At 26.5% G+C, this 21,786-nt stretch overlaps 1 protein-coding gene across 2 annotated transcripts in view; it reads right to left on the reverse strand.

Annotated features, from left to right (window-relative positions):
- Nucleotides 1-6,838: 6,838 nt before the first annotated feature.
- LOC100197328 (polycystin-1-like protein 2) overlaps nt 6,839-21,786 on the reverse strand; it is a 105,773-nt gene continuing 90,825 nt past the window's right edge. For both annotated transcript variants that reach the window (XM_065804160.1, XM_065804161.1), the window contains 11 exons: nt 16,948-17,314; nt 16,506-16,686; nt 16,208-16,425; nt 14,836-14,944; nt 13,874-14,193; nt 12,012-12,207; nt 11,129-11,767; nt 10,723-11,001; nt 8,758-9,027; nt 8,342-8,488; nt 6,839-7,246 (listed from right to left, as the gene is read on the reverse strand). In XM_065804160.1, coding sequence (XP_065660232.1) covers nt 7,032-7,246; nt 8,342-8,488; nt 8,758-9,027; nt 10,723-11,001; nt 11,129-11,767; nt 12,012-12,207; nt 13,874-14,193; nt 14,836-14,944; nt 16,208-16,425; nt 16,506-16,686; nt 16,948-17,314 — 2,941 coding nt within the window. In that variant the 3' untranslated portion in view covers nt 6,839-7,031. The remainder of the gene's footprint in view (nt 7,247-8,341; nt 8,489-8,757; nt 9,028-10,722; nt 11,002-11,128; nt 11,768-12,011; nt 12,208-13,873; nt 14,194-14,835; nt 14,945-16,207; nt 16,426-16,505; nt 16,687-16,947; nt 17,315-21,786) is intronic.

The following is a 21,786-nucleotide window of genomic DNA, read 5'->3' on the forward strand; positions in this document are numbered from 1 at the left end:
TGCATTATTTTAGAAGTTTATCTTTACTCATACTTTTAATATTATCCGAACCATATAAAAATCCATACAATGTTTCATGTTCTCTATAAGGTTTAAATTTTCTCGTAAATGAATGAATCGCATTATCAACAACGACAACAAAATATTGAATTCAAAAATATTCTTCACTCGATGAAAAATTTCTTACAGTTCTTTGAATCTTAAATTCAGGCGTCACTTGTACTTCTTCAGCAATTTCCATAACTATTATTATAAAAGATTTGAATCCTGTTTCACGGAATTTTTCAAAAATTTCAAAAATTCTTTTTAAGCCTATGATAATCTTTTACAACATCCTAGACATATCTGCTACTAATACTTTTGTAATTTTCATTTTGTTTTCAGACGGCATTCCCATCCTGTTCAACGTTTAAAAAATAAAACGTTTTTTTATCGTAAATTATAAAAATATAACTTTTTTTTATTTAATTATAAAAACAGAATACTTTTAGTCGAAAATTTTAAAAAAAGATCATTTTTATCATAAATTATAAAATTAGAACACTTTTAGAGGAATGTCAAAAAGCTTGTTTTTTAATCAAAAAATAAGTTGTTTTTTTTATTCTACTATGTATGAAATACACAATATGGTTCAAAAAGCATATACAGTGTGCATGCGTTTGTTAAACATTATTGTTACTTTGTTAATAATATACATGTTTTTCACATAAATCTAAAAAATATGCCAACTTTATTATGCCTGATTTTAAGTCCAAATGCAATGGACCTTTCAATGCGAGGGGCCTTCGGAATCGCGGGGTCTTGTGTGACTTGAACCGCCCTCCGACCGGCACTGTATATATATATATATATATATATATATATATATATATATATATATATATATTATTATATATATATATATATATATATATACATATATATATATATATATATATATATATATATATATATATATATATATATATATATATATATACAGTAGTGGCCAAAAAATTAAGGCACGTCATAAAAAATAACTCAAATTTTGCAGTGTAAATTTTTTATTGAATAAACACAATAGAAAATGTAAAATAAATGAAAAAAAAAGATAAAAATTATCAAAAATTGTTAATATTCAATAAAATAATAGTTATAGCACCAAATTATAGCAAAAGTTTAAATGACTTTAATGTTATAGTTCAATACTTTTTTGGATGTCCCTTATTATTAAGCACGACTTGTATTCTTCTTGGCATACTATGTACAAATGTTTTACAAAATTCTCGAGTGATTTTATTAGCCCACACTTCTTTAAGAACTTTTTGAAGATGTTCTTCAGATTTTGGCTGATGTGCTGCAACTTTCTGCTTCATTATATTCCAGTAGTTCTCGATAACATTAGGATCGGGTGAACTTGAGGGCCAATTAGATAATAGTTCAATTTTATTATCAGTAAACCACTTCTTAACTGTTTTAGCTGTATGACAAGGTACTGAATCTTGCTGGAAAATGCTGGTTTTAGTAATTTCTATGTGCAGTTTCACTTTGTCTTTCAATACACTTAGATACTTTAGTGCATTGACTTTTTTACCTTTTTTAAAGATGTGCAACCTGCATCGGCCTTGCGCTGTGATTGCTCCCCATACAATGACTGAAGGAGGATGTTTTACTGTTTTTATGGTATACTTTGGATTCAAGCGTTCTCCCACAGGTCTTCTAACATAATTATAGCCCGTGCTTCTAATTTGTTGAAACTTACTTGCGTCTGTAAACATTACGCGTTCCCACCATTCCGGTGTCTTGTCTTTTATACTCTTACAAAACTTAATCCAGTCCCCTTTCCATACAAGTTGTGATAACCTTGCAGATGTTGTGTGGGGCTCACTATTAACAACATTCTTTAAAAAACGGTCTTCTCGTAATGTACTCACACGTTTTCTACCACAATTTTTGCGATTTGAATAGTCTTGCACATGTAAAGCATTTTGCACAGCACATCTTGATATTTTTAATTGTCTTGCTATACTACTTTGAGAATAGCCCTCCGAAAATAGTGCATTTATTTTACCTTTAACAAAGTTATTAATATCACGCTTTTTACCCATAATATCGCAACTATGGCATCCTGACGGTGTAAAATAAATCAAAATATCTTCCAAAATCAAATATAATAAAAACATTATTTGTATCCAAGGTAATAACGCCATAAATAAACAATAAGTTAAAAAAGTTTAAAAAACGTAGCCTGCCTTAATTTTTTGGCCAATACTGTATATAAATTTTTTTTCAAATATAATGAGTGACTCATTAAAACTAATGCTAAATTTGAACATTTTATTCAAAACTTTGCTTATTTTAGATTTTAATCGTATGCATAATTTCAAAACTCTTGTTTTGCAAGCGAATTATTTCAGCAGATTTCAAATAAACATCAATTTTTTCTTTTTTTTCTCTTTTAAACTTTGTTTATGCTTTTAATTCTAAACTATTCTTATATTAAAGTTTAATAGCTTCAAATTTAAGTTTGTTTGATTTGTTTCGATTTAAGTTAAAACGAAACAAATCTCCTCGACTTGGTGACGTGAATGGCAACATCGTTATTGACTTTAATAATCAATTAAAATTGTCTTTATTTAAAGATATTATTTTTTTCTGAAATACTTAAAGCAGAAAAAGTTAAATCTATATTTAAATAAGATGATAAATTGTATACCAATATTGGTAATTATAGACCAAGACCAATACTTTTTTCTAAGATTTTTGAACGAATTATGTTCAATAGATTATATACCCATTTTTTAAGATAATATTTATTTTATTCCAAGTAGTTTGGATTTCAGAAAAACACTTAAACTCAACATGTAACAGGGCCGACTACACAGGTTTCGAAGTGGGGGCATAATCGTCAATTCTTAAAAAAAAGTCTTCTATATCTAGAATTTTCTTAAAAAAAATCGCCTTTAGAAAAAAAGTGGGGACACGTGCCCCCGGCCCCCCATTATTGTTGACCCTGTGTAATACTATACTTAATTAATTAAATAAAAAAATTATTTTACAAACGGAAAATTTACGTTAGTTGTATTCACAGAGCACTCCTAGACATTTGATAAAATGGATCACAAAATATTTTTAACAAAACTTAAGATGTAAGGTAAAAGAGGTATATCAAACTGGTGGAGAGAACCGTAGACTATCTAAGTAAACGTATGCAATCCAATATGGAAATATTACCCATACAAGTTTTTCTTTGATTTCTTGTGGGGCACTCCACAAGAAATCAAAGAGTTTTTTTTTGGGGTCTCTACTTTTCCTTATACATGTGAATGATCTGATGAGAGAGTCAAGTTTATCAACAATTGTGTTTGCTGACGACAGCAACTTTTTTATCTCATGCAAAGATATACCCCAATTATTTGGACAAATGAATGAAAATATTTCAATATATTTCAAAGCAAACAAACTCACCTTTAATTCTAATAAAACAAATTTTATATTATTCCTATCTTTATATATAAAAAAAAATTTTTTTCCAAAACTAATTATTGAAAACAAAGAAATAAGTTGCAAAAGATGTGACAAATATTTCTAAGTGTTCTCATCGACAAAAATATTACCTGGAATAAATATATTGGCTATATTGGCTATCAAAAAGTATTGGAATTCTATATCAATCAAGAGATCTACTAACTGAACATCCTCTAAAACAATTATATTTCAGTTTTATACAAAGTTACTAAACTACGCAATTTTCCACTGGAGTAGTACTTCTTAAGGCAAATTAGAAACACTCTATCAAAAACAGACACATATTTTAAGAACAAAGAATTGTCGAAATCTAGTTTTCAGCTAGCACAATTACATTGGGCCAATGTATGTAAAACCATCGCGAACGTGTTTTTTCTGATGCAAATCCAACGTTGATTCAATGTCAGGTATTTAATAATAATATCAGTGAAAAGATTACTACCTAATAGACAGTTTGGAAAAAATCAAATAATATCAGTGAAAAGACCGACGCATTTAAAATCAGCTTGCACAGTAACACTTTAACAAATTATATAACTTAAATATAATATTTTGTGAGTTTTTAAATATTAAATAACCAAATAAAAGAAAATTTAACGTTTATTGATGAATAGTAAAAAGGCGATTGCTTGCTTTACAAATGTACCAATGTTCTCCTTCTAATTTTGAATGGCAAACGTAATGTAAAACGAAAAAATGTATATACTTCAATGTAAATAAAATGTAAATAAAACGCTGAAAAATAGTCACGAGCTTTTAGGATAAACAAACAAAAAAAACCAGCATATAATTGTATTAAATAGGGTTTGTCAGTTTTCCTTTTTTTTTGAAATTGTGAAAAGATTAGTTTTTTATTTGTTCGAAACAGTATTTAAAACTTGGAAAAAATTATAATTTTAAAACAAAATTTTTTTAGCTTGGTATTTTTCTCTTTGAAAAAGTAATTGCCCCAATTACCCCAAATACTAACAAAAAATTTTTTTTTAATTAGGGTAACTCGGGTATCAAAAGAAGCAAAATTAAATAAAGATTTTAAAAAGGTTTTTTTTTTTTTAAAAATGAAGATTTTCGATTTTATTGGAGGAAAACTACTAGGTGCATTTTCTAAAATGGATTTTAAAAACAAACTCGAAACTCCTAATTTTTTTGAAAACAAATATTATTTTTAAAATCCTAATTTAATGACGCTTCTTTTGATACACAGATTGAACTAATAATAAAAAAAAATTTCTGAAATATTAGTGGGCAAATAATTTTTTCGAGGCAAAATTAAAAGTTTAAAAAGTTTTTTTTTTCAAAATTATTATTTTTTTAAGTTATAAATACTATGCTGCAAACTGTAGGCTGTCAATAAGTACTTATTAGGTTTGTTTACATTGAGAAAGTTAACTAAATAGCAGCTTGTTGACACATCAGCTGTGTGCTTAAGTATTTCAGAAAAAAATGATACCATTCAATAAACATTTACAAATTTTAAAAAAAATTTCATTTTGTTGCTATGGTACTTAATTTTGCATAGCAACAACCTATTTTTACATTAACGCTTTTATATGTTATTTTTTTAAACAATATTTTTTGGAGAAACACCACACACGGTACAGCATTGGTATGAGTTCGTTTTTTCAGATATCTTTTGAACTTTCCTATCAATCATTATAAGTTCAATAATTCAATTCACTTCAATAGAAAATCCGCAAACATCTAACAAAATCATACCCAAGCTTTCTATCTCACTTTTAATATACTGATCTTCTTCCTGCACAGATTCTTAGGATTCCTTTTTTTAAGTTTTAAATCTTTAGGGTCTGCAGTAGGCTGTAGATGATGACTTTTAATTTCTCTAAATATGCACTTTTTATTGCTGTTTTTAAATCCACTGGAACTAGACAAGTAATAAATAACGGATCTTCGCGTTTTAAATTTCTGTTCATGTCAGGTTTTAACAAAACTTGTTTATAAATGCCTTGGCCATTAGTGCCATCAAAACAGAACTTACACATGAGTGTCATTGTTTTCATTACTTTGTCGTTCAATATCGAGTGCCTCAGCACAGGTTCATGAACTGCGCAGATTTATTGCAAAGTATGAATCATTAATTCATTTAAAAGAACTTAAGTTGAATAGTCCCCCGCTGTTATATTTGGGGGATAATATTTCAACTTCAAAATTGATAGATTTTTGTTTTGACACTGTTTAACTATATGTGCACAAAACATTGGTACACGGACATGACATAATTCAAAGCCTTACATTACCCATAGGAATTATGTCAGAGGAAGCTCAAGCTTATAGCAAAAATTTCAGTCGAAAAACATCCAGAAGAGCAAAAAATACTGATCTCATCAATACTCCTAGTTTCCAGTGATCCTGTTATTTCATCACTGCGTAAATCAACATCACATTTAACAAGTCATAAACATTTCCTTCAGATGTTTTACAATTACTTAAACAATTTTCAAACGATATTATTGTTCTGTAAATTTTCAATGTAATTTAAAATTGTTTTTTGCATTATTTTTTGTTTTAATTATTGCCAAAACATTAATTACCTCAACTTTTAATAGTTATTCAAATCAAGTGGGTCAAAAATCCGTCAAAATTTATTCAAAAATCAATTTACCTCTTTGTAACTAAGGAAATTCTATTAGCAATATAACTAAGCAATAAAAGTATCCAGAGCAACTAAATTTAAAAAAATGTCACTTTTATAAGAAGCGCAGACATCATATGAGGCGTTGCAAACGAAAGGGGCACACCAACCAATTTTCGAAAATCCGTTTTCTTTAACCATTTTTTACTTTAGTCTGTCATCTACAATATAACACAAGATTTTATTATAAATGCATCATGATTTTATTGTAAATGCATCAAGCAAATTTCAGTCTAGAAACTTCAAACGCGATTTAGGGAGCGTTCAAAAACTACCACAGAGGGGGAGGGGGTGTAAACTCTTCTACCACGTGGTAGGAAAAAGTGTAATTTCGCACGCTTACTCAAAACTTGATTTTGGTTTGTGTGCCCCTTTGCAAATTTCAGTCTAGAAACTTCAAACGCGATTTATTCAAAACTTGATTTTGGTTGGTGTGCCCCTTTCGTTCGCAACGCCTCATATACTCATGCCAATTTTAATGAATTTAGCCCTAATATAATTTAGTTATGAATTTCGACCAGTAAAAGTGAATTCTGGCCCAACTTGCAGTAATACAGATCAACAAACAATATTTGTTCATGATTAAATACTTGCTTTAAAAAGCGCGATCAAAGTTTTGATTTTTGTGAAGTGTAATTCCAATTTAAAAATGATTGGTCAGTCAAAATAATTGTAAAAATATTTAGTTATAAATAATTTATTGCAATAAAATTTAGAGCAAAAAGTTAATAAAGCAACTATAGTTAAAAATGTTCGTAAAAATGATGCGGAAAATGTCTGAAATGCGTTTCCACGAATTGATTAAGAAAATATTCCAAAGTGTTCAGCTTGATTCGCTTTAATCTTGATTACTCTACTTGATTACTCTACTTGATTACTTTTCTATTTCCTTTTTAACAATTTCATTCATTTTTTTAACAACTGTCGCATCATCAAAATAAAGAAGGTTCATACAATTGATAAACTTGTTAAGCGTTTCATCAATTTCAGCATCCAATTCATCTTCATTCAATAAATAATCGAATTTTAAAAATTTCTCATCAAGCTGAATATTCTTCGAATCGAAATCATAAAACATGTTGTTTACCTCTAAACATAAGAAACATCTATGAAATGTTGCTTTATATGTTACATATAACAGTATATGTTACATATAACATTTATATGTTACATATAACATTTATATGTTACATATAACAGGGCCGTCCCGAAGAGGTCGAAGAGGTCTTCCATGGGAGGGGTGGGGGGTGTTGTATGTATTTTTTGCCAACTAGAGACACAAAAAAAAAAAAAAAGGTCCTCAATATTTAACAGCTTTGGGGGTGGGAACCTCCCCTACATCCCTCCCCCCCCCTCCTTCGGGACGGCCTTGGTTATATCTAGCGAAAAAAAAAAAAATAGTTATACATATAACAGTAGTGTATTATATATAACGAAAAAAAAATTAACCTCTTTTGATTAAAGTATGTAATTGTGAAAATGCAGCTTCAAAATCAAATTTACATCTTTGAAACTAAGGAAATTATATTGACGCATGCATAAACGTAGCATGTGTCAAATTGTCAATGCGGTCAAATGCGTCAATGTGGTGTAAAAGGTTATACGGCAAACATTTTAATAATACATAGTAAAGGGACACCACTTTAAAATAATTTAAAGTTAAAATTTTTTTGTCAAGCCAACAAAATTAGTGAAATTTTACTTTTTTGTTTTGTTTGTTTGCTTAAATAATACTTGAGCCGTTTATTTTGAAAGTGACATAAGTCACCTTTTCAAAAAAAATCAAGTCATTGATAATTACAATGTAACGGTATCTCTTCGTTTGTGAAATAATTTAAACCAATTGTGTTGAAAATTATTAAGATATTTTGGAAAGAAGTATGCTAGTTAACGGTATAAAGGTATATATGTTAAAACACAAACCTTTAAAAATCTCTGTTTAAAAATAAAGTGACTTCTTCCACTTTCAAAATAAACGGCTCATTTATTTTATTATGTGTTACTATTTATTAAATAGTACAATTTTATTATTATTTTTATTATTATTATTATTGTATAACTTTTGTTATTATGATGCGTTATTATTGTTTAAATCTTTGTTTTATTATTATTATTAGTATTATTTATTGCAATGACTTAATTCTCCTCTCTTTTTAATAAAAAAAAGCATTAAAATGATGTTACCTTCTTTGAATTCAGCATCAAACCGTTTCTTGTTCAACTTCGGCTTCGTTGTGGAAGGTACTGACAAAGAATTATTGATTTCAGACTTGGAAACTACATTTTCATTATTCAGCTCTGTTTTATTTAAAGAACGCCACCCAAGCCAATCTTAAATGTAATAAAAAAAATTAAACTTGGTATAAAAAACAAAGCTATTGAAGTCTTTTTATAGGAGTCCTAATAAGCTAATAAAGCTAATGAAGTCGTTTTATAAGAGCCTATGTTCTCCCTATTAGAGCATTTAAACTTGATTAACTGATTTGGAATAAAAAATTCCTGGGGTAGGCTTATATTATATAAATGTGGTAAAAAGTTGCTTATCAATTTATTTATAGAAATAGACAAAATAAAAATAAAAAGATATAAAAAAAAAAAACCTTTAAAATGCTCCATTATAAAATCTACCATCTCATAATCATTATCTTGGTACTCAAGATTTGCACGAACTACTGCAAAAACATCGTTTAGAATGGATATGAACATATTCATAATGATCCAATTTACCATGACATTAAAGCCAAAAAAGAAAATTGGACCAAGAACAGAGTTAGCTTTTTCAAATTGACTATAACTAAATTTTCCCAACAATAATGAAATAATGGATGCAATTGTTTTAAAGTAAGTTTGATACCCATCCAGCAACATCCCTAAAAAATACGTTTTTATAAACATTGTATTTATTAAAAAATTTATACACTTTTATTTTTACATTTACTTTTAAAAATTTTTAGTTTTTCATTTAACAGAGCTTTAATCAATTTAAGTGTTTTTTTAAGTGAAGAAATGTTAACAGTATGATATAAATCCATAATGACTAATTAAGTATCAAGACAAAACATTTATTTTTTATGAATTATATTTTAAAAACTAATTCACTTATAAAACTAAAAAGGAACTTTAGACTAACTCTCTGTTAAGTTTAACGGAGCAATAAGATAATACTAAAATTATGAATAATACTAAAAACTCAATAACAAAGATAATTTAAAAGTTTCAATCACTTTTAAAATTAACGTTAAAAGTTAGTGAAAGTTAAAATCTTTGGTGTTAAATGAATTTTTTTTAACTGCAACTTAATAACCTATAAAATTTTTGAGATTTTTTAAAATGAGAAACATAGATTCAATTTAATAATAGAAATCACGCAGAGTTAATTTGATAAAAACATCCCCTATAATTAAACTTCAAATGTTTGTTTATAAGTATTTTTTTTTTAATTTTTAACTTGATATTTAAAAGTGAAAATTGTATAAAATTTATGAACTCCTACTAATTAGGATCTCTGCAATATAACGTTGAAAAACTGAATCACTTTTTTTTAAATTTATAACTATATAGCTAATCAATATTTATGATTATATGTATAATTATAATTAACAATTATAATAAATACTGTTTAAACAAAAAGCAATTGCTTTAATTCTTTCTAATAAATAAAGCAGAGAACTTATAAATCAAAAATAACTAAAAGCTCTATTTTTAGCGTATGTTTTTGTTACTATAGTTACTGTCTATATTTAATAGTATAAATAATAATACCACATAAAAATATAATACCACAATCAGTTATGAGCTGCGCTATTTTGTCATGTCAAAAAATGTCATCAAAAGATAATAATAATAAAATGTTTTTTTTTTAATACTCTTAAAAAGTCAAGACAAGCCACCTCTAAAACCTAAGATTAATGCAGCCAAATGGTTACACATGGTTTATAAATGTAAACACATCCATAATAAAGTTCTTACAAAAAACCCTTTTATTTATACATACAACTCTTGCATTAAACCGTTAAATTATTCTTAACTTTTTAGCTTAGCTTAGCTTTGTTAATAAAATTTTTCTTGTCTTAATTCTTGTCATAATAAAATATTTTTTTAATATTCGAAAAACACTTTTTTTCAATAAAAACTTGAATAAATCAGATGTGCTTGGTTTTTTTCAATATTGTAAACTAAAAATCAGTATTTGAATCCATTGATTATGGATCAATTAAACCAGATATATAGATCAGTTAAACCAAACTTTCAAGTTTAATTAGTTTTTTTGGATAAAGTGTTTTTTAAAAAGATGCATGTAATTGAAATACAGAAATTAAGGTAAATGGTAAACCTTTCATTAAAATTCAAGATTAAAAAAAAAGATTGATTAGACTTATTTTGGTAATCCATAAAATTTAAAAAAGAATATATAATTTTTTTAACTATTTAAAAAAATTTTCAATTAGTTTTAAATCAAAATTTTATGAAAACTTTAAAAACCAGAATTAAAGCTTGAAACCAAATTTAAAGTTAGAAAAATAATGTATAAAAAATTACAGCTTTTAATTCAAACTAAATTTTACCAAATACAATGCTAGAAGAAGATACAACTGAACACAGAATGATGAAAAATATGATTCCAAACATTGACAAAGGATACCATGCAGCTTTTAAAGTTGAAGATAGCATTGAAACACGTCGATTGAACCGCAAGAGTTTAATAAATTTCAAAGTCACAAAAAAAACAATAAGTGACACAATGTAAACATATGTTAAATCCCAGTACGAAGCAAACTGAAAATTGATAAATGACTGTGGTTTCTTAGCTGGCATTCGTTGTAATAAAACCTTGGCCAGATGATCTTGTTTTCAAAAAAAAACAAAAAAACAAACACATTTTACATGTAATAAGTAATAATAAATAGCAATAAAGGAATGAACAAAATGAATGAAAAAAAATGAATGAAAGGTGAAAACATTAAAAAATACCTTTAAAAAAGAAAAACCCAACTGCTACAACTGATAACAGTATTAATGCAACCTCCACTAAGTTCCAAAACTCAAGAAAGTATCTCCAACCAGTTCGATATAAAAAACGACACTCACGAATAGAAAATACCAACATCATCAGAATAAACAATATTTGTGAACCCAACATAGCAACACCAGTTCCTTTAGTTGAGGCATACAACTTAAAAGTAAGTACTGAGAAGTTAGGAATAGCTCCACCTGAAGCAGGGAACTCCAGGACCATAGTAACCATGTTAAAATAATTAGTAGCAGGATTAAACAAAGCAAACTCAATTATTAAGGCTCGAGTTTGTCTATCAATCCACCTTAGTCTCTTTGCTTCATCCAGTATATCCTGGTTTCTCCATTTTGGAAAAATTTCTATAACATAACCTCCACCATAGTAAGTGTCTAAATCAGCTGCATATGGATACCCATCAAGTTTATTCCAAGTTTGATACCGCCAAGGCATTGTTGATGGATTGATAGCTGACTTATATTGTATCGGAAGTGTCCAATTGAAATCAAAATCTCTAGTTTCTTCAACTGTTGGATTATATGGAGATAAACAGTTCAGTTTTAAATAATCAGCAAGCGATAGAGCTTTAATGCAGGAATCTATCAAATATTATGAAAATAAACAAATAAACTTTTTGCTTCATTTTTTTAACCAAATAAGTTGAGCTTGTTGTATTTTAGATACTAAATCAAGCAATCATTAATAATGATGATGATAATAATGATGATAATGATGATGATGATGATAATGATGATGCTGATAATCCTGAACTTAATTATGATGATAACTGTGATAGTAAAGATTAATGAAGTTCTAAATAATGTTTTTAATGAAAAGTCTTACGTGGTCGCACACGAATTTGCCGAATTCGTATTCCATTTACAATTTTTGAGGTGAGATCATTTAAAAACAGTTTTCCAGGAAAATCTTTCTTATCTGTATTTGCATATAAATCACTCAAATTATACCAAGGTTGAGGATAAACTTGTGGAAGGAAAAAATTCTCCATCCATGGCCAGAAACCTTGTGAGGTCTGAATCTAAATAGAAAACTTTACTTTTTAATGGATTTTAAAGGAAACCCTAAAAATATATAAAGAACTAATAAAAAGCACTTATTGCAGTAAAGAGAAGCATTATTGTTATTATTATTATTAATTTTATTACAACATATATATATATATATATATATATATATATATATATATATATATATATATATATATAGTTCTATAGGTTGTTGGCTTTAGGAAGAGCGGAAGGAAAAAAGTGATTCTTACGCCAACACATACGTCACTTTTAATTACTTTTGACTTTCGTCCAACATTTCCGTGTTGGACGAAAGTAAAAACCATTAATTTAATTACAAATTAATCGTTTTTTAAAAAAACCACAAAAACGCAAATTTAATTGACCAGAATGTTTTTAAAAACATTCTGAATGTTTTTATAACATTTTGAATGTTTTTAACAATATAAACAATGTTTTTATTTTTATTTTTTTTAATAAAATGTTTTTATTTTTATTTTTTTTAATAAAATGTTTTTATTTTTATTTTTTTTTACTGTAAATCATGCGCGGAGTGTTGCTACATCGACTATCTTATAGCCTGACTCGCAAGGGAGTGCTGCTACATCGACTGACAAATAGCCTGACTCGCAAGGGAGTGCTGCTACATCGACTGACAAATAGCCTGACTCGCAAGGGAGTGCTGCTACATCGACTGACAAATAGCCTGACCCGCAAGGGAGTGCTGCTACATCGACTGAGGGTTTGGTTGGGGCAGGCAGTCTATCATTATTAAAAAAAAAAAATTCCGGTCTTGCATTTTAATTTTTACTTTTTGTCAACAAAATATCGAAAAAACTTTCGGACAACATCTAAGGGTTCTATATATATATATATATATATATATATATATATATATATATATATATATGCGCACACACACATTTCTAAAGCAATTTTTTTATTGTTGCCTTAAGCTTTGCTTATTTTAAAAGTCTAACTAAGCAATACTCAAAAACCATGAAGATTTTAAAGTCAATGATCTTATTATACAAGGTTATAACTGATCTTCCAAAATAATTTAAACTATGATATTGAAGTGTTTTATTAAAAAGTCTGAACAAAGAAACGGAAAGAACAAAGTAAACAAATAAACTGAACAAATGAAACATATAAACAAGTAAAAAAAAAAGAAAAACAATTTGAACAAATAAACTAAAAAAGCAAATCATGCAAACAAACAAATTTAACAAATATATAATCATTTTACGAAAGTTTCTTTTAATCTCTGAAACAAATAAAAAGGAGCTGAGAAAATCTGATTAGTGTTTTCTCTTATAAATTTTTCATTTATCATTAAAAGTAATTTAAGCAAACTTAACATTACAGAATACCAACAAAGGGAAAGCTTTAGCTGATGTAGCGACCTTTGCCCAATGAATCTAACCAACAATACATTACCTAATTTGAGTGCCTAAATTGAGTTTTGAATAAAAAGTCAGATATCTAAAGTCCAACATTAAGAACTGCTTAACTTTCTGTTTAGGAAAAGCAACCAGGCATTTCATAAACACAGGAGATACAACAAATGATATACAAAATTAGTTTAACTAAAATTCTAAAAATTTTACTTAGTCTTTTCTGAAAAAAGCTGATCAGCAGATTATCTAAATAAAAAAGAGTTATTACATAACAAACCTGGTTAAAAACTGTACCATCTGGATACGATACACCTGACCTTAATTGCAAGTTGAAAAGTTCTTCCACGTTACGAGTTTGATAAAAAGCAACATTCTCACGTGTCATATAGCCAATGAAAAACACCAAAAGTGCATAAAAAGTATATAAAACAATTTCTTGTGTGATTGCATACATCTTCATATTCTTAAATCCTTTCTCTCTCATCTTTATTAACAAAGAAGAATCAGGAGGTTGTAAATCAATATTAATTCTTTCAAAAATTGTTGGTTCAACTTTTGGTTTGTGGAGCCAACTTTCATCATGAGCTAACATTTTGCCTAAAAAGTTAATGTACAATATCAAGGAAACAAAAAAAAAATAGAGATATTAGCAGGAGTTACAAAATTTATCACATTTTTCTGTTAGAGATTATTTACTTATAAATAATCTGGAACTGAAGAATATTTTATTATAAATGAAAATTTATTCTCTTTATTAATTATATAACTTTTAAATATTAAAATTTAAATTATTATTTTTTAATAATTATTATTTAAATTTTTTTTTAAATATTTAAATTAATAATATTTAAATATTAAAAACTAATACTATTAACATTATAAGCTAAATTTTTGTTTGTTTTTTAATTAATAACAATTTGTTACTGTTTTAAAAAAGAAATATTTTATTTTTTATATTATATATGCTGTATATGCGATAAATTTCATAAGTTGGTACATTTACATCAGGTATCTTAATGATATCTTAAAGAGAACACACATAGTGCATCATTTAAAAAAAAAATATTAAAAAGATAAAAGAGTCAAAATTATCATCATTAAAATAATTAAATCAGATTAGATACTGACTGAATTGTTAAATGGAAACATTTGTTGACTTACAAAATGCAACCATTATTTAAAAATATACTTAAATGTAGTTGGCAGCAATAAACGAAAAATTAATCTAACTAATATTACCTTGCTTTTCCAATTCACATGTTTCTTCATCAATATTTTTTGCAACAAGAGCCACAAAAATTGACAAAAAGAAAATTTTTATCGGTTGAATAAATAATATGTCCTGGAACTATAAAAAAAAAAAAAGAAAGAAAAAAGAGTAAATTAATTTATCAAACAAATCATAAACAAGTCCAAATATCAGATTATAAAACAATATTTAATATGAACAAACTCAAAAGCGTGTTTTATTCATTAAACTGTTTTTTAAAAAACAGTTTAATGAAATAAGAAAATGTTAAGTTATCAGTGTTCACATGCCTTCTTTTACATTAACATTCTAAATATTTCCCAAGTTTGCTATCACTGTCTGTCATCTAAATACTATTGATCTAAATCATTTATACATTTGTATTTTAAAGGCTCCCCAGATTGCCATAACAATTTTTTTTATTTTTACTTTAAATATTCTTGTTCAATTAAAATTCTTCTTTAAAAAATTTTCAACATCTTTATAACCATTATGTTTAGAAAACCTAAAAAAAAATTATAGATTGGTGATCTTACTTACACGTATAAATAATTTTTCTTCCAAATTTAACAACTTTTGTTGCTAAATATGTTAAAATATTTTTATAAGAGTTTTAAATTTCTTTATTGTCAATTGAAATAGATATTTGTTTTAAAAATTCAGAAAGATGGTTCAATTTTATAATAATAATCATTAACTTTTCATAAACTTTTTTATAGGATCTATTATAATTCTATATGAAGCAAGTAGCACATTTAGGTACTCACATGAAGTTTGTAACACATTAAGGTACTTACTGAAGCAAGTAACACATTTAGGTAATCACTGAAGCGAGTAACACATTTAGGTACCCACTTAAGCAAGTAACACATTAAGGTACTCACTGAAGCAAGTAACACATTTAGGTAATCACTGAAGCAAGTAACACATTTAGGTACTCACTGAAGCAAGTAGCACATTTAGGTACTCACTGAAGCAAGTAACACATTTTGCTACTCACTGAAGCAAGTAGCACATTTAGTTAATCACTGAAGCAAGTAACACATTTAGGTACTCACTGAAGCAAATAACACATTTAGGTACTCACTGAAGCAAATAACACATTTAGGTACTCACTGAAGCAAATAACACATTACAAGTATATAATATTGCATATCCTTGAACTTCCAACTATGTTATTTGTTTAGAAAAAATGCAAGTGATTAGGAATTGATTAGGATAACCTAAACAACCAACTAAATACTAAACAAAATAGCAACCATAAAGACTATTCAAATTTTCAGAATAAATACTTTTTATTTTTTGTATAAAATTTAAAAATTAAGTAAAGTTAAGAAAATACAAAAAAAAACAACAACATACAAAGCCTATAGATACACTTGATAACCAATTCAAAGATTTGTTATTCCCAAATGCCATTCCGAGCAACAAAACAACAACACTACAACCAAAAATACTAACAATACACAAAAACCATGCTATATACAAACACCAATGTGGTAGATAAAATTCTTTCCTTGTCTTTACAACGGATGGTTTGTTTTGTTCAATATTGATACTTGTTTTCTTTTTAGTTGAATCTGCAATACAAGTAAATTTATTTTGTTCAAACAAAAAAAAATTATTAAACTATTCAAACAATAAAAATTACAGTGCTTACCTTTTTTGATTAAAGCCATGGGAGAAAATAATCCATCTGGAGCATCACTGACATCATACCAATCTACTTCACTTGAATTTTCTTTAATTATATTTTCAAATGGTTTTATTGACCGAAAAAGTCCAACGAGTATAAGATTTACAGGGATTGTTATGCAGATACTAATTAATGCTACATAAACCTAAAATAACAGAAAATAACTTTTAGTAAAAATAATAAATATAAAGTTTAATAGCATGTATTAAGAGATTTTTAATTTAAATATCAAGGATGATAAAATAGCATGATAAAACAATAACATAATTAACATAATTACTGTAAACTTCTGATCAATTTATCCAAAACCAATATACTGTGTATACTTTAGGTTTTGCATAATTTTTTAAAGGGTATTTGAAAGTTTGAAAAGTTTCAACAAAAGCAAGTAAACTTTATTACAAACCTGTTGCCATGTGAATGTAAAACTGCCAATTCTGTTTTCAATAGCTGGAGTTGCTGGTGGAACTTGCCCATAAAATAATGTGCTAGCCATCATAGAAGTCATTAACAAAGAAACAGCAACAGACAACCTTTGGCATCTGGTAAAGTTACTTTTGGGTGGGCGAGCAAATATTGAAAACCATAAATGAGTATCAGAAAGATCATGAACTGCTTTGGTTGTGAAAATGTAATTAAAATTTGAAGTTTCTTCAGGTGATGCTATTGGTATAACACATTCTAAGTGACATGAGCCACGATCAACAGCAATCCAACGATGACCAATAAAAAGGTATTGTTTTTCAGTTTGGAGATCAATAATAACTATGTTTCTAATGTTAATGTATATAGATATATTTTAAAAAAAACACAGCAAAACTAGAATATATCCATATATATGTATGTGTATATATATTAAACTATGCATACAATAATGGCAAGAGTAATAACAATACTTTATTGTTATTAAATAGTAACAACAATAAAAATAAATTACAAAAGTAATTGTAAAAAAAAAATAACTACAATAAGGTGAGATATAAATAACTGAGACTTAAAGCAATATACATACTATTATGATTATCTTAAAGAACACTTATAACTAAAGTCTGAATGTTTGAATCTTTTTATCATTTTATATTTTTTCTGTGATAAGGTTGCAATAGTTAAAAAATATAAAATGATTTTCTAAATGCTATACTCTAAAATGATTTTCTAAATGCTATACAGCTAAAAATATATAACTGCTATTTCTCATTGAAAGTATTTTATATATGAGTTGTAGAGATATATTTTATATATGAGTTGTAGAGATATATTTTATATATGAGTTGTAGAGATATATTTTATATATGAGTTGTAGATATATATTTTATATATGAGTTGTAGAGATATATTTTATATATGAGTTGTAGAGATATATTTTATATATGAGTTGTAGAGATATATTTTATATATGAGTTGTAGAGATATATTTTATATGTGAGTTGTAGAGATATATTTTATATATGAGTTGTAGAGATATATTTTATATATGAGTTGTAGAGATATATTTTATATATGAGTTGTAGAGATATATTTTATATATGAGTTGTAGAGATATATTTTATATATGAGTTGTAGAGATATATCTTATATATGAATACGGTAATGAATAGTGCGCATAGTTACGCCTAATGTTAGTGTTGTTAATGACGGTTCTGTATTCTGTAAAATACACCATTTCTTAGTTTTTAAGTAGTTTCTAGACTTTTTTTATGCGCGGTTACATTTGCCATGCAGTCTTTCGAGTAAAGTCAGCTGGCAAATTGGAGATGATGTACTTTTAATCTATTTTTTTTTTTGATGATGTACTTTTATTCTATTTTTATTTTATATATTTAGAGTTGATGTTGTTCATTGTTTAAAACAAAAGTTTAAATAATCGTTTGTTTGTTGTTGGTTGTTTTTATTTTTCTAATTTTTATAGCCTGTTTTCAATTTTTAGAAGAAGTTAGAAATAAAATGTCTGGTAAAATAGTTTTTTTAGTACAATCTAAACATGAATACTGTAATTTATCTAATCTTCTAAATATGAATACTGTAATTCAATAGTGTTAGTGTCGTTTCACTTTCTTTTTTAATAAAGAACTTTCTAGGCTTTTCTAAAAGCGTTTCTTTACTCCACGCGGTCTTTCAAGCAAGGTCTTCCAGCCAATTAGAGCTGATAAATTTTTAGTTTCAAGTGGAACTGATGTTGTTCATTGTTTAAAAACTAAAATTTGTTTGTTGTTCGTTGTTTTTATTTTTCTGTTTTTTTTTTTTAGAAGAAGTAAAAACTAAAATGACTGGTAAAAAAAATTTTTTTAGTACAATGTTTCTTTTTTAGTAAAGTGTTTCAGTTTTGTCTTCAGTCTTTTTAGATCATTTTAAGCAAGTATTGTTTTATTTTTTTAGAGCAGTTAGAAGGAGCTGAAGGCCTTTTTAGTAAGTATATAGTGTATAGTAGTTTATTTATAGTTTATATTAGTAACATAGTTATATTAGTTTATTTATAGTTTATATTAGTTTATATAGTATAAAGTAGTTTATTTATAGTTTATATTAGTTCAAGTTTATTTATCGTTTATATTAGTAAGTTTATTTATAGATTATAGATTAGGATTAATGAGAATACAAATTTTTTTTTAGACAGGGTAGCTGACAGCGACTTAAGTAAGTTTTATCATTTAGATTTTATTTGAGTACAAATGTAGCATTAGCAATGTTATTGTATATAATTTCATCTCAATTTTTATTTTTAGACAGACAGGTAGAACTCAGTAAGGACTTAGATTTTGTAGATTTAAAAACTTCTTTTGAATATTCTTTTAAAGCATTGAATATGTTTTAAATATTTTAATAAATTTTGTCATTTAGGTGTGGTAGCATCATCAGTTGGCGCTAGTGGTAGTAATGTCTTTTATTTTATTTTACAGCAAATAGTAATGTTTTTTAATTTATTTTAAAAAGAATCAATAAATATTGTTTATTTAAACATAATCATCAGGATAAAATAGATAAGATAGATAAAATAGCTTTTTTATTTAATATTTTTTTAGTTAGTTATAACTTCAGTTGCACCAGCCACAACAGGTAACTTCGTACATTTATTTTAATATACTTGAATTACATTTGTTACTTAACTTTTCAAGCAATAAATATTGTTTATTTCAACATTATCGTCAAGATTATATAAATAAACTTCTTATTTGATAATTTATTTTAGTTGCTTCTGGATCAACTTTAAATAATGGTAACTCATTAATTCATATTTTATTATAGATAAATGTAGGTTCTTTCTATTTTTGGATTAAATCCACTATCACTACATTTGTTCTATGTTTATATAATGTTCTTTAATAATTTTTGTCATTTGAAAAAAAATATATCAATGTTAAATTACACCAGGTTGTCGAAAATAGTTATAGTTTAATGATAATGTTGTAAACTGTTAGAGCAGATTATAGATCTTTGATCTATTTAATAACCTACTACCAAAGGGAAAATTTACTATCAGTTGTTTGTTTGTTTTTCTGTTTAGTTGACAACAATGAAGAGAGAGGTAGTATGTTTAAAAGGATTTTTAATTTTTTATAAAGTAACTAAAATGTTTTTTAAAATATTGTTGTTGACTTGAAAGTAAAACAGTAGGTTTTTATATTTTTATACAATTAGCCCAAGAACTTATAGTTCTATAGTAACTAAGGTAATACTTAAAATTATATTGTCAATAGTAGAGAAGAAATTTAAAATTCTCAGTAAGACAGCTTCTTATTATTTTACCTCAAGTTAGTTTAATTAAAATTTATTTTCTTTAGTTGATCAAGAGAGAGCTAATAAAGGTATTAGTTACATTAGTTTAGTAAATTTATTTTTAAAAAGTTAAGTAGATATTTTAATGTCTATACATTTAAGTGCTTTTATTGTTTAGACACAGAATTGAAGACTGAAATAAGTCAGTGTTTTTGCTATTAGATAATTGTTAATAGGAATTTGTTTATTTGTACTGTAACTGGAATTTTAAAACTTCAAGTACTAAAGCTTTATTTTCTTTTTTCTTTTAGGAGAGTTGGAAAAAAAACTAAGTATAAATTATGTGATTAGTATAGTTAAATAAGGCATTTATATCTGTACACTCAGTAGTCCAAGTCAGTTGTCACATTTTAGAAATTTTCCAGGAGAGAGTAAATAGTAAAATAATTAGTCTTTATTGGCTTTTTTATTCTTGATGGTTAAATTTATGTTTTATTTAATTTGTCTTATTTAATTTGTCTTGAGGCACATGAAATATAATTTTGACAAAAATAAAAAGTTAAATAAAAAAAATGAAAAGTCATTTCTGAACTACAGACGTTTTTCCTTTGAACATTGTGGGGACACCAGACCCTTTATATTGACCAAACTTTGTTTCACATTGTTGCAGGAAAACAGTCTTTATACCTATGTAGATACTGAAAAAATTAAAAAGGTCTCATACATAACTCATTTTCACAAAAAAATGGATAACCGACCTTTGTCTTCTGAGTTAAGATATTAAAATTTAAAGTTTTTTTTAGTTTTGGTTTAGTTTATAGTTAATTTTAGTTTAGTTTTAATTAGTTTTAGCTTCAGTTATCTTTTATCTTACTTTAGACAACTTCATGGAAGAAATGAGGGGAATAGGTAAAAAAAATTATAGTTAAATATTTCTTTATATGTAAATATAATTCTATCAATTATTCTGAGGTATATTTTTTGTCTTTAGTGTCTGAATTTTTCATGCCCATATAAAAGTACGGTAGTTGTTTAAACCAAGAAGCATAACTGGTAGGGCTGTGTTTTAAATTTTATATAATTTTTACGGACAAATATGTGTAATAGGTGAAAGAATTATTTAATATAAATATGACATTTTTAAACTGTTTGCATTTTACTCATATTTTTATTAAAATTAAATTTCTCACAAGTTTAACTTTTTTTAATTTACTTTTTTTTAATTTATTTTTAGCATCCTCTTCATCCTGTGAAAATGGTGAGGTTTGCTTTATATTTTGATTAAAAAAAATTGTAAATATTTTTAAATTTTATTATATCCTTCTATTTGTAATTTTAGAGTCGTTAACATTTGAAGAGTACAAAAGATATCGCTCCCAACACCCAGGGCCTCTCTCGGAGAGGTCCTTCAATAAGTGGCAAAGTAATGGCGGTATGGATGAGCCATCCTTCAAATGGAGGGCTCATCCATACCGGGGTGTTGGGAGACACCGAAGAAAAAACAGCAACCAAAAGGTTGTAAATGTCTTCT

The sequence above is a fragment of the Hydra vulgaris genome, chromosome 08 (assembly GCF_038396675.1).
Source record: "Hydra vulgaris chromosome 08, alternate assembly HydraT2T_AEP".
Lineage (NCBI taxonomy): Eukaryota > Metazoa > Cnidaria > Hydrozoa > Anthoathecata > Hydridae > Hydra > Hydra vulgaris.